Here is a 13,759-nt window from a genome sequence, read left to right on the forward strand (position 1 = left end):
ATATAGATGCAAAAATAAATAAACAAATGTGTCTTGATGAAAAAGGTGACTCTTGAACACATAGCTCCAGCCAATTTAACCTGGGAGAGAGGAAATTAATTCCTGAGCCAAATCTGCAAAACACATGCATAATGCATAATGTATTCCAAAAGAAAACTGGAAGGGGTGGATACAATAAGCTGGAAGGAAAAGGAACACCTGTTCTCATGCCATTAGCCATAGCACCTTTAAAGACATTGCACTGTGACACTCGTTCCAAATAACAAAGTAACGAAGCAGGAGGGAGGGATTCATATCGTTTTAGATGCAAGAGGGTGTGTGGCTCTGAATCACTTTTGGAACAGCTGTTTATCCACCTCTGCTGCTTTAAAGTCTGAAAATGTGTGGGAATATTGACAGTCTTACCCTTAGCTGCTATCAAGAACATTTGGCCTGTACAAACCTGCACAGAATATACAATGGAAGCATATGGTCGTTTATCAACTCTGGTAAGCATCGTGGATATTCCTGTTCCGATAGGTGGAGCAAAAAACAAATTGTGTGTTCTTTTCTGTTGTTATATGAATGTACTGTATTCATTGGTGCATGTCAATGAATACCTACACTACAAACCTACATTGGTTTTGTACCAATTCACGGGAAACAGCAGCAGGAGAAAGTTTTTGCACTCATGTCATGCTTGTGGGCTTCCCATAGGGGAAGCACAATGCTGTGGGAAATACTAGATAGGCCTTTGGTCTGATCTAGCAGGGCTTTTCTTGTGGCTGAAGATTCTGTTAAGAGGTTCCTTCCCTGTCCTCCAGATTACAGTTTCCAGGATTCCTTTTGTTTGTTCAACCAGCTCATGCTCTAAGCCCCATAGCATTTCCCATGAAGATGCTGGATTTAACTTCAGTTCTTCTGTCTTTGTTCTTTTTAGTTTTTATTGTATTTTCTTTGTATATATTTTTATATTTTAAAGCCATTAGCATCATGTATGAAAGGATGGGGTACAAATAATAGATAAGGATAGTGGGGTTTTTTCCCTCTTGACGGTTGGAACAGAAAGGATGTAAAAATGCTGGGTTTGAGTGTGACCTTTAAACTGCTCAATGGTCTGAGCCTAGAGTGCCTGAAGGAGGAGCTCCTCCATGAATGCCATTCTAGCTTTGAGATCTTCAGGATGGCTCTCTTTTGGGTGACACCACCATCAAAAACAAGGCAGACTCGGCTGCTGCTTTCTACAGGGTTTTTTTTGGGGGGGGGATAGTTACAATGTTTTCTTTTTAGGAGGGTTTAGTCCTGACTGTTCATGATCAGTGCAATCCAAACTCAAGATCAACCGGGCTGAGTGAGTTTGGATCTTGGGCTGTCCAGCCAGGGATATCCCTGCATAAATCCTTCATCCAAGATCAATCAGGGAAATGCTGGCCTAAGTCCCTCAACCCAGATCAGCCAGGGCTATGTTGGCTCAACCGGGGCTCATCCAGGGCAGCTTAAACTGGCAGAATGTATGTCAGCAAGAAGAGTGGTGTAAGTCAAACTCTATTTTCAAGGCTTGTTTCCCCTCTGGCTCAGTTGGCAGTAGCCCTGCTCCTGAATGGAGTTTGAATAGGAGTAACCTACAGCTTCCTATACTTAGGATTGCTCTGTAAGAGTGTTTCACAGATGCTGTGAATTCGCAGTTGTTTCTCTGGTGTTCTTTTTTTTTTAATCATTTTTCAACATTTTAACATTTTGTTAACTGACATTAGAGCTGTTGGTGGCCTATTGGCAATATACGTTTTAGAAATTATTATAATTCTAATTTAAGAGAGTGTAAGAGACAAATGTAGTGGCAAAGATTTCAAACCAAGCACCCTTTGTTGTGGCTCCTGCCCTTGTTATTTCTAAAATGTTAATTTGATGTGTGCTGAAGGGTACAAACAACAATGATCTGTTGAGTGACGTTACTCACTTCGTGAAAGGCAAGGTTATTCATTGCATTTGCTATTCCTCCGCCTCACTCTAAATACTGTATTAAAGCAGCGTTTTGATGATTATCTCATAATTGAGGCATTTGTCTTTCCTAACTGCAACCATTAATATGTGGATACGCTTACTTTTGAGCAGTGTCTTACAATGTCATAGAAACTTTGATCCTGTTCAGTGCTAGTACAGGCTTTCCTACATCACAGTCCAGGGGAAGGAAAATTACTTGCACTCAGTCCTCAGCTATATAGGAAAATGTGCATTCATGCATAAGGCTGCAGTCTCCATGGGATGGGATTTCTATAAACTAGGCCAGAAGTCCCCGACATAGTGCCCTCCAGATGTTTTTGAATTCAAACTCCCATCAGCCTCAGTCAGCAGGGCCAATGGTCAGGGGTGATGGGAGTTGTAGTTCAACAATGTCTGGAGGGCAACATGTTGGTTGCTCCTGGGCTAGCCTCTCAGAAGTATGTTGAGCGCAATCTTTCCATGATAGCTGTTCAAATATCTGGGGAGCTATCAACCAGAAGATGGAGCAGACTTGTCCTCTATTGCTCTAGAGGGCAGGTCTGGAATGAATGGGCAGAAATTGCAAGGAAGTAGATATCAGCTTAACATTACCAGAGGCGTCCTAATGATAAGAGCTGTTCTGCAGTGGAACAGATAGCCTGGGGAAGTGGTTGACCTCCAGCACTGGAGGCTGGAAGGCCATCTGCCAAGGATGCTGTAGCTGCATCCTACTTTGAGCAGGGGGCTGGAGTGGATGACCTCCAAGGTCCCTTGAACTCTATGGTTCTGTTATAGAGTTGTAACACAAAGCTATTCCCAGATAATTCACTATTCAAGATTACTCACATCATATGGCTAGCTTTCTTATGTTTGAAGGGAATGAGACTATTGTTTGGATATTTAATTTTAAAATTTGCTGGAGATGAGTCAATTCTCTGCTTTTAATTCATATTTTCATATTGTCTTTTGCATGCCATTATTATGCAGGCAGAAGTATCACCTTGTTATCTGCTTAAGGTAAGAGTGATCAGAGCAAGGAATCTCCGGCGAGCAGATAGCTGTGAGTAGCTTTACTATTGCTTTCTCCACAGAGGTGGCAGTGAGATTATGGTGCCTGATGAGGTTTTACCAGTTTTGCGTAATTTCCTTATAAACAAAGGCAAATGGAGAGTGGGATCCATGGAAATTTCACAGGTGGAGGTGTGGGGGGGTGGCTCAGAGGAAGCCTGTCCTTTGAAGCCATTCCTCCCTCTAACCCTTTAGAGCAGAGGTCGCCAACCTTTCTGGACCAGAGGGTATATTTCAAATTTTGAATGAGTGCAGCAGTAACAAAATGGCTGCTATGGGGTGTGACATAACAAAATGGCTGCTTTGGAGAGTGGTATACCATAAAATTAGAGAGTAGTGATCTGACTAGGGTGATGCATGCCTTGGTTACATCCCGCTTAGACTACTGTAACGCGCTCTACGTGGGGCTGCCTTTGAAGACTGTTCGGAAACTTAAATTGATACAAAGAGCTACAGCCAGAGTGCTAACCGGGGCTGGTTACAGGGATCATACAACCCCCCTGTTACAACAGCTCCACTGGCTGCCAATTTGTTTCCGGTCACAATTCAAAGTGCTGGTTTTGACCTACAGAGCCCTATACGACTCAGGTCCAGGCTATTTGGCAGATCGTATCTCCCTACATGAACCTGCCCGGGATTTGAGATCTTCAGGTGAGGCCCTTCTTGTGCTCCCCACACCTTCACAATTACATATGATGGGGACACGAGATAGGACCTTTTCAGTCGCCTCCCCTAGGCTATGGAACTCCCTGCCGAGTGAGGTGCGATTAGCTCCTTCCTTGCCACTTTCCGGCGACAAGTAAAGACTGTTTTATTTCAATGGGCATTTGGGATAGAGAACGACTAGGATTAAGTGTCCTAGGATTGGTGACTACATTATATGGTTTTATTATTTTAAATTGTCTGCTGTTTTTAACATATGTTTTATGGTTTTAATTTTTCTCAAAATTTAATTCTATTTTTAATTGTATACTTTGTATGTTTTAATAGTGTGTTGTTTTTAGTTGTAAGCTGCTCTGAGTCCTATTGGGAAAAGGGTGGGGTAAAAATAAAGTTGTTTATTATTATTATTAGTGACTGTGAAGCTTTTCCCATAATTGTATTTCTATACTAGAAAAGCCTTGACCTATTGAATTTCTGCCTGCCATACAACTGCTAAAGGTACAAGAAGCCTGTTTTCTCCCAATGCCAACCCTAAACCAAAGCCTAGGCTGCAAACAACTCAGTTATCAATCACAGCCCTGACTTTGCTTATTGTCTAATAACACTGACTGGCTGGAGGCAGCTAGGCTGTCTCATTTCACAGAAATGTTTTAGAAGAATACTTGCCCAGTTTGCTCCATAACTTTCTTTCTCAGAGGGCTAGAGGCTGCTAACGTAGTGGCCACACTTCTGTCATCACGGCATGTCCATGCAGAGGCAGAACATAATCGCAGATGAGGGGTGAGAAGCCTGTAACCTTTTAGACGTTGCTGGGCTACAACTCCCCTAATCCCTGATCATTGGCCATACCGGCTGGAGCTGTTGGGAGATGAAGTCCAACAACATCTGGAGGGCCACAGGTTTGCCCAGCCCTGTGCTAAAATATTGACTTGCTACGATATTCTCAATTTTGAAATTCTAATTAGCAAAATCTGGATGCCACACTTTAAAAAACAGGAGAAGTTGTAGGCCAGTAACATCTGGAGGGACACAGGTTCCTGAACCCTGTTCAAACAGAAAAAATAAATTCAAAGTATACATGTCAATGAATGAATTCTGTACATATAATCAACCCATTGCACGCCTGTTACATATAACTGCAAGGTATATTGTATCTGCTATCACATAATTGGTTGTAGAGTGCTTTTTTCTCTCTCTCTCTCTCTCTCAACAGTAAACCATACCGATTGCTATTTGATCCTATGGCTACCAACGGCTTCTTCTGTACAGTTCCAAACAAAGACTGTTCAAAATTCTAAAGACCCAGTCTGGAATGAAACTTTCCATTTCACGGTCCAGAGTAAAGCCAAGGTAAGAAACTGATAATCACTTCTTACTGGTGGACCAAAATGTTCCCTGAAACATTCATCTCCTTGAAACTGGTTTCTCAGGAATTTGAAACACAGCTTGACCTTATAAGCCAGGGGTGGGGAACCTTAGGCCTAGGGGCCAAATACAGCCCTCCAGGTCTCTCCATCTGGCCCTTGGAATTTTCTGCAGGCCACACCCCTCATTGGCCCTGCTTTGCACCCCGGCTGGAATTCTGTTAATACCTCTTGCTTATCTGGGTGGAGAATAGAGGTGTGTGTAGAAGCTAGCCTGTACAAAGGTAGGATTTACTGCACAAATATAAAATTTACATTGCTTAACCATCACTGGCATTCAGCCCCCAGAAGGTTACCCAGAAGAGAAAGTGGCCCTTGGGCTGAAAACGTTTTCCCATCCTGTAATAAGCCATGGTTGAAAATGATCTGGTCACAGAATTGAGCAGTAGAGCCCCAACATTTGTGTCATTACAAACCTTGGTGTAATAGTGCAATCGGTGTTGCTGTACCTATTATGGCTTTATGCTGATTGTAATATATACATGCAGTCATCTTACGAGTCTTATTATGGGTAGGTGCATGCTTCTTTGGAACGCATCTCCCTAATGTGTTTTCCATGAGCAGGGATATTCTGGGCAATTTCCTATGAGTAATCCCATGCATATTGTAGAGGTGGCACAGGGCTATAAAAACTGTACTATGTATTTGCATAAATATTTGAATTGGCTTCCACGACTGAATTAAACTTGGCAATAGAAGCTGCCAAAATGCACTTACCTATTCAGCTGATCCATACAGCTGGTGTAAAATGTAAAATGCCTTAACTCATGCTCTGGCTACATGCATGCAATGTCTTCATATAATCTGTTTGATAATGTTGTTTGTCTATGAATGGGCTGGGTCAGTTCATGTGGCGCCTCCACACTACATGCCTGCCACCATTTATAGAGCAGCCCTTAGATATGCCCCAGGTCAAGTGGGGACAGAGTAACTCAGCAATTCCCTAACACAGAAGTAGTCCACGTGGCGGTGGGTAGAGATGTAAAGGCCTAGGGGGGGATGGGAAAATAGGGGGGTGACCATGTGTATTTTATATGTATGCATTTCAATTTTTTGGAAAAACAAAAAAGGCTTTGGGAAAACAGGAGGAAAACTCCCCCTTCCATTTTTCCTTCCCCCCCCTGGGCCTTCACATCTCTAAGCAGGAGGTGGGGGGGATTGCATGCCTCACTGATATTCTCCATTATCCACCTCTTTTCTAAATTAAACAGCCCTAAAAATTTTAGCCTCTTCTTGCACAGAAAGTTACCATGCCATGGCTATAATTTTCCCTTTTCAACCTGGGCTATGCAGAACTATACACAGCTGTAGAACTTTTATTTACTGATCTTTCTCCTTCTCCTATCAGAACATCCTGGAGCTGGGTGTCTATGATGAAGATGCCTGCCAAGATGAACATCTTTTCACAGTGTGCTTTGATATAGCTGGACTCCCACTAAATGAAAGAGTTCTTATGACCTTTCACTCCAATCCAAAGGTCTGTATAAACAGAAATAACCTTCAGCAGTGCAATGCTATGCATCTTCACTCAGAAGCAGGTTTCACTAACTTCAGTGAAAGTTATTCTCTTACAGATGGGTTTAGCCCAAGGAGCACGTCAGTACTATTATTCAGAGGAATGTGTCTCTGAGTAAATATGTTTAAGACTGTACTATGAATAATATTTGTTGCCTAAAATAACCAGGTCCCATAATTCATCGCCTTGATGGATAATTAAGCAAAAGAAGAATTTGCTGCCACGTTTGCATTATTTAGGGATGGGGGAGAAATTAGATTTGGTTTTCATTTTAATATGAACCAACCTGATCTGCATTTCCTGAAACAATATGAGAACTAAAAAGCAACTATCCTTTGAAATTCACATTTTCTGGAGAGCTAGATCACAAAATTCAATTAAAAATGGGTTCAAAAATATGTATATCAGGGAAAGGGAGGCAATGCATTATGTTAGGGGAAATTGCTTGCAAAAATGTGTATTTTGGACAAAATTGTGTCTGTTAAGAGTAATGCACACTAAAATGTTGCCAAACTTCATGGTGAATATTTGTTTTTAAAAAATCACAAGGTAATACATAAATAGGGCAAACTGAATATAAGATTGGAAAAAATTAGAAACTGAAATTAGCACTATCCCTATTTGTATTGCACATAGTTTGGTAGCCACATTCACATGGAATCTGGTTTTCCTAGCTGGAAGAGGAATGAGCCAATGAGGTGTATGCGGTTTTCCCCTCTAATCCAATTTCCGGGGCTGTACACATTTATACCTTTTAAAAAGCTAAATTCCCAGCTGTTGGCCCAAGGAGTAGAAACCAGAGCTGAATTCAGTCATTAATTTACTACAGATCTTTTTTCCCACCCTGATCCATCCCTGATCCCACCTTTTCCCACCCTGATCCATAGATATGGATTATGTTAAAATGACTGTGTGACCAGACCTAGTTACTCCATTCATTCATTCATTCATTCATTCATTGGCGATCACTTGTGGCCGAGTAAGATTGTCTTCCAAGATAAGGTATTTAACAGTGGGTCCATAAGTGACAGTGGAGGCCAATTCTAGATCCACACAGCCTCTCACAATGACATAGGTTTCCAGATGGAAGATGGTCGCAATGAGGATTTGTTGGAGGTGTCTTCCGCTTAGCTCATTTGTCCATTCGCCCTGTATTTGTGCTTCTCCATTTGGGATGTTCATGGGCCAAGACTTCCCAGTTCTCAATGCTCATGTTACATTTTTTTAGATTCACTTTAAGAACATCTGTAAACCTCTTTTGCTGTCCACCGATATTCCGTTTTCCATCCTTAAGTTGGGAGTAAAGTAGCTGCTTTGGAAGACGGTGATCAGGCATTTGAACAACATGACCAATCCAGCGAAGTTGGTGTTGAAGGATCATTGTTTCAATACTGGTAGTCTTTGCTTCTTCCAAAACGCTAATATTAGTCAGTCTTCCCAAGTAATTTGCAGAATTTTCCAGAGGCAGCGTTGGTGGAATCTTTCAAGAAGTTGGGAGTGGCGTTTATAAATGGTTCATGTTTCACAGGCGTACAGTAAGGTCGGTGGTACAATGGCTTTGTAAATAAGCATTTTGGTCTCCCTGTGAACATTCTGATCCTCAAACACTCTACGCTTCATTCGGGAGAATGCGGCACTTGCAGAGCTCAGACAGTTTTGAATTTCAGCATCGATGTCAGCTTTTACAGAGAGATGGCTGCCAAGATAGGGGAAGTGATCAATGTTCTCCAGAGTCACACCATTAAGCTGGATTGATGGTGCTACAGAGAGACTAGTTTGCACCTGTTGATGAAGCACTTTGGTATTTTAATTTTTTAAGTGAGAGGCCAAGCTTTCCATATGCTTCTGCAAAGCCATTTAGGATAGTTTGAAGATCTTTCTCTGAATGTGTGGAGACTACATTGTCATTGGCATTGAAGTTCTATGACAGAGGTTGACATTACCTTACTTTTTGCTTTCAGCCTACTGAGATTAAAAAGCTTTCCATCGGTTCGATATATGATTTCCACACCAATAGGAAGTTTCCCCTCAATAAGGTGTAGAATCATAGCAATGAAGATAGCAAATAAGGTCAGAGCAATGACACATCCCTGTTTTATGCCTGATCCGACACTGAATGGATCGCTCTGAAAGCCATTGTTATCCAAAATTGTCACTATCATGTTGTCATGAAGGAGTCGCAAAATATTCACAAATTTATCAGGGGATTCAGTTTTCAGTCGGGTGGTCTAGAGAGCAGTTCAATTCACAGTATCAAACGCCTTAATCAGATCAATAAACGCCATAGATAAAGGTTGATTCTGTTCCTGGCATTTTTCTTAAAGCTGTTGTGCAGTGAAGATCAAGTCCAAGGGCGGAAACCATTTTGAGATTCAGGGAGGACATCCTTTGAGATCAGTAGGAGGCAATTTGTGAGGATCCTTGCAAGGATCCTGTAGCAAGAAGAGAGATACCTCGATAGTTCCCACAATCTGTTCTATCACCCTTCTTAAAAAGGGTGATAATTATGGTGTCCCTAAAGTCTTCCAGGATATCCTTCCTCATCCACAGACCTGAGCTTACAAGATCTGAACAGGGTGGTTCATGACAGATGCTCTTGGAGGCCACTGATTCATAGGGTCGCCATAAGTCGTAATCGTCTTGGAGGCACATAACAACAACCACCACAAGGTATCTCTGATAAGATTGTGTCCAGCTGGTTATAAGATTTTTCCTTGATGTCTTCATCAGCATCTAATGTTGGTGCATAAGCACTTAGAATAGTTGCCTGCTGGTTTTTGGCAAGTTTTAATCGGAGAGTTGAGAGTCATTCATTAAGGCCAGTAGGAACTTCTGACAAGAGTTTCACAAGATTATTTTTAATAGCAAATCCTACTCCATGTATTCATCATTCTTGTTCAGACAGTCCTTTCCAGAAGACGGTATAGCCTCCTTTTTCTTCCTTCAGTTGTCCTTCTCCTGCTCTTTGAGTTTCTTGGAGTGCTGCTATGTCAATATTAAAATGTCTCAACTCCCTCACGACGATGGCAGTTCTGCGTTTAGGACGTTCACTATCTGTATTGTCCAGCAATGTCCGTATATTCCATGTTCCAAAGTTCAAGTGTCTTTTGCAACTGCTAAGTGGTGACCCCACTGGACTCTGTAATCCAGTCAGGGAGAGATGAGGCAGCCTATGTTTAGGGCACCTTTTCTAGCCCCCTCCCCATACAGGGTGAGCAGAGTGGATCCTGAATAGGACTGCTCAGTTGTGGATATAGCTGCCGAACTACTCAACTGCCTCAGTCCTTGAGCCAGGATGACTGAGTGTGTATCCACCGCCCATGTGCTGGTCCATGACTAGGGGTTTCTGGATTTCACAGTCCTGCCCCGTCACCATTTGCCGATCGCCATGGGACTTTTTGTTTGGTTTGGTTTGGTTGGAAGATGCCTGTGTGTGAATTTGTTTTATATGGGGAGATCGGCACACAATGATCAACACACAGTCTTGATAGAAAAAAGCTTTGATCCAATGGCATGGATACCACGATGATTGGAAATCTTTTATCTGCTGCAGCCTTCATCCGCGTTCACAGCCGTTGTAACATACACATTATTATGTCCTGCCATTGAGGACTTTCTTGGATCGTTCTTTGTCTTGTTTCTCTCCCTCGACCTTTCCACCATGAGTGACCCTGCTAGAAGTACATACTCTCGACGGCATCGCTGATAGAGTTCATTGGAACACACAAGCCCACTCACCACTGCAAGGTGATGATCTAGCGAGGGGGGTTACTCCATACAATACTATTGGATCAGGATAGTTTAGGGGTACAAAGTACTAACCAATGTAATGTATGGCAAATCTTTCATTGATTTTAGTGGAACTGGATTGCCCCTAAAAAGTTGGTGAATGCTAAGTAAAAGTGGAAAACATTATTCCCATGAATTTTACCTTTTCTCCATTTGATCATATCATATATTTACAATTGGCAAGCTTTGGGGTCTTACTGGTTTGTATTACATAATCTGAAGAGCAGCAATACAGGGGCTGTTGTTAAATGGGTAAATGGATTTAATTCACTAACTGTCCTCTTATTTCAGGATCATGAAGAGCTGGATGTGGAGTTTGAGTTAAGGAATGCGTGAGTACAGTCAGAAACTACTACAGAGTATCTAAAGCAACATGTCTAACTCTTTTTATAACCAGAATGTGAATCCATGAAAATGAGTCCATTATTAAAACTTGGGGAGCATTAGCAACATTTTCTCCGAATGACAACAAGAGACATGTGTAGTAATGCTCAGGTGTGGCCCGCATTGTGATAAGGCCACATAAAAAAGGAAATCTCTTAACTGTCCCATGCTATTTTTGGCAGAACAATCCTATCAGCTCAGGGGAGGAAAACCAATGGTAGAGGACCCATCAAATCCAAAGCCCTGCTGAGTTCATGCTAGCAGGATGGAAAGTGGTTGGCGCATTTTTTTCTCCTTCTGTAAGCTTTTAAAAGAAAAATATTTAATAGAATCATAGAATAGTATAGTTAGGGGTCTATATGGCCATCAAGTCCAACCGCCTGTTCAGTGCAGGAATCCAGCTTAAATTGTGCCTGACAGGTGATTCTTGACAGCTGCCTCTTGAATGTCTCTTGTGTTGGAGAGCCCACCACCTCTCTAGGTAATTGGTTCCATTTTTGTACCGCTCTAACAGTTAGGACGTTTTTCCTAATGTTCAGCTGAAATCTAGCTTTGCTTACCTTGAGTCCATTATTTCATGTCCTCTGCTCTGAGACAATTGAGAAGAGATCCTGGCCCTCCTCTGTGTGGCAACCTTTCAAGTCTTCCTTGCAAAGATGGGATGCCCTACCTAAGTTGGTTATTTATTCCCAAGTATAGGAGGGCATTCTCTCTGGCTTGATTTAATGTTTTACCTTCCAAACTTCTGGATGGCAGATACAAAAAAACTCCAAGCAACAACAGATGTTGCCCCTGTGATAATGTGAAGTCTATTTCACATGTCTTTTGTAGTTATTGTAGTTATTACGAAGGGGGCAGAAAAGACCTAATACATCCTATTACGCAGTTTTTCACAGGCAGTTCTTCTGAGTCCCTTCTGATTGTTTTACTTGAGGGTTCAGATAAGGAAATTACTGAGCAAGTGGCAAAATTCCTGAACTTGGCCATCTTGACCAGACCCCGTATGATTGTTAATGGCAATTAAACTAATGGAGTTGTTTTTATAATCCAGTATGCTGTATGTTGTAGTTGTGTTATTACGTAGTTTTTGAATCTCATAACATCTAATATTATGTTCTGTATCTGTGGTCAGTTGACTATAAATAAAGATTTGATAAGTACTTGAACAGTACTATCATATCTCCCTTCAGTCTTCTCTTCTCAAGGCTAAACATGCCCAGTTCTTTCAGTCACTCCTCATAGGGCTTTGTTTCCAATCCCTTGATCATCCATGTTGCTCTCCTCTGAACCTGTTCCAGTTTGTCTGCATCCTTCTTTTGGGGAGAGAAAATAAGTATGCCAGCATATTCCCCCCCTCATGTTCCAGGACCCACCTGGAATGCCCCCTTTCCCCCCTCTCCACTTATCAGGAGGTCCATTCTGTACAATATAGGAACTGGGTCTTTAATGTTGTGGCATCCACCCTTTGGAATTCCCTCTCCTTAAATATTAGACAGGCACCATCTCTGTTATCTTTTTGGCACCTGTTCCAACAAGCCTTTTAAGGAAATATCTTTCCCAGTGTGCTTCTGTATTGGAGATGTTTTTAGATGTTTTGTTTTATTGACAGCCAGTGTGGTGTAGTGGTCAGAGTGTTGGACTATGACCTGGGAGACCAGGATTCGAATCCCCACACAGCCATGAAGCTCACTGGGTGACCTTAGGCCAGTCACTGCCTCTCAGCCTCAGAGTGAGGCAATGGTAAACCCTCTCTGAATACCGCTTACCATGAAAACCCTATTCATAGGGTCGCCATAAGTTGGGATCTACTTGAAGGCAGTCCATTTCCATTTTCAATTGTTTTATCACTTGTGTGTTTGCCCTGGGCTGCTTTAGGAGGAATGGCAGGATACAAATGTAATGATAATCATGGTGGTGGTGATGATAATGATAATAATATATGTATATTCCATTTATTTTTTTAGTTTGAGTGCTCCTGAAACCATAATTACAAATGGAGTTCTTCTGGTAATTCTTTTTTTCTGCCTTCTTTCTTGTACCTTAGATATCTAGTGCAGGCAGTACAAAGAGATTATAAACTATACCAAAGCCAGCAATTGAGTGTTGCCCTTCTAAGAGAGGGATGGAATAAAACTGAATATGACTTTTCTATTGAGCCATCAGACACCTTCTCCTGCAAGGGATGCTTAATTATCTAAGGGTTCAAGTGACCTTTCCAAACACCTTCTGATGTTAATAGAGTAATACAGATAGTTAAATTTGATTTATCTTCTGAGCTAGCCTTCTGTTCTGCTTCCTCCTACCCAGGGCTGTGATACTCAGGTAGTATCCTGTGACAGATTACAATTACACCTCTGTTTCATGCAGGTACAAATGATGAGAGCAGGAGAACTAAGGCTATCCATAATTATTTCTTTTTCTGACTTTAATAACACTACTATACAAGATCTTGTCACACTGGGCTCCTCTGGAGGAAGGTGTGGGATACAAATGTAGTAATAATAATAATAATAGCTGCAAAACTATACCTTCCATATAGGACTGTTGTTTGCATGTTTTTAGCTAGTCATCTGTTTGTACATTTGGTGGGACACATTCTAGTGGCATCTGATCTGCATAGCAAAGGAAAGGGTAAACAGTTTATTTTTTCTACCTAGAGTGACCACAGTATGGATATCATCATGGATAGTCCATCCTTCTCTAATACAAGAAATATGATGCATTGGGTTATTGATGTTGATGCATTTTTAATCCCTTAATGTTGCCTGCACAAGATACCTAAATTCAGTAGGACTAATATGGGGGCAAAATGAATAAGGCTGCAATTCTATGAACATGTCCCATGTTTCTATTTATTTGGGAATAAGTTCCACTGAAAACCAGCATAGAGGCTTTATTGTGGTCCCAGTAAAGAATTTGAAACATGAAGCTGAAAAACATGTCACTAATGTGACAA

At 41.6% G+C, this 13,759-nt stretch overlaps 1 protein-coding gene across 3 annotated transcripts in view; it reads left to right on the forward strand.

The window, feature by feature from the left end:
• The first annotated feature begins 231 nt into the window (after positions 1 to 231).
• LOC133377369 (cytosolic phospholipase A2 epsilon-like) overlaps positions 232 to 13,759 on the forward strand; it is a 40,365-nt gene continuing 26,837 nt past the window's right edge. Inside the window, exons 1-6 of one of the 3 annotated variants that reach the window (XM_061611340.1) lie at positions 232 to 488; positions 2,947 to 3,019; positions 4,904 to 5,040; positions 6,463 to 6,591; positions 10,711 to 10,751; positions 12,768 to 12,810. In XM_061611340.1, coding sequence (XP_061467324.1) covers positions 459 to 488; positions 2,947 to 3,019; positions 4,904 to 5,040; positions 6,463 to 6,591; positions 10,711 to 10,751; positions 12,768 to 12,810 — 453 coding nt within the window. In that variant the 5' untranslated portion in view covers positions 232 to 458. Of the gene's footprint in view, positions 489 to 2,946; positions 3,020 to 4,903; positions 5,041 to 6,462; positions 6,592 to 10,309; positions 10,378 to 10,710; positions 10,752 to 12,767; positions 12,811 to 13,759 lie in introns of those variants that run through there. The other 2 variants (XM_061611339.1, XM_061611341.1) reach the window with 2 other exon arrangements.

Source organism: Rhineura floridana, chromosome 2 (assembly GCF_030035675.1).
Source record: "Rhineura floridana isolate rRhiFlo1 chromosome 2, rRhiFlo1.hap2, whole genome shotgun sequence".
NCBI classification, from domain to species: domain Eukaryota; kingdom Metazoa; phylum Chordata; class Lepidosauria; order Squamata; family Rhineuridae; genus Rhineura; species Rhineura floridana.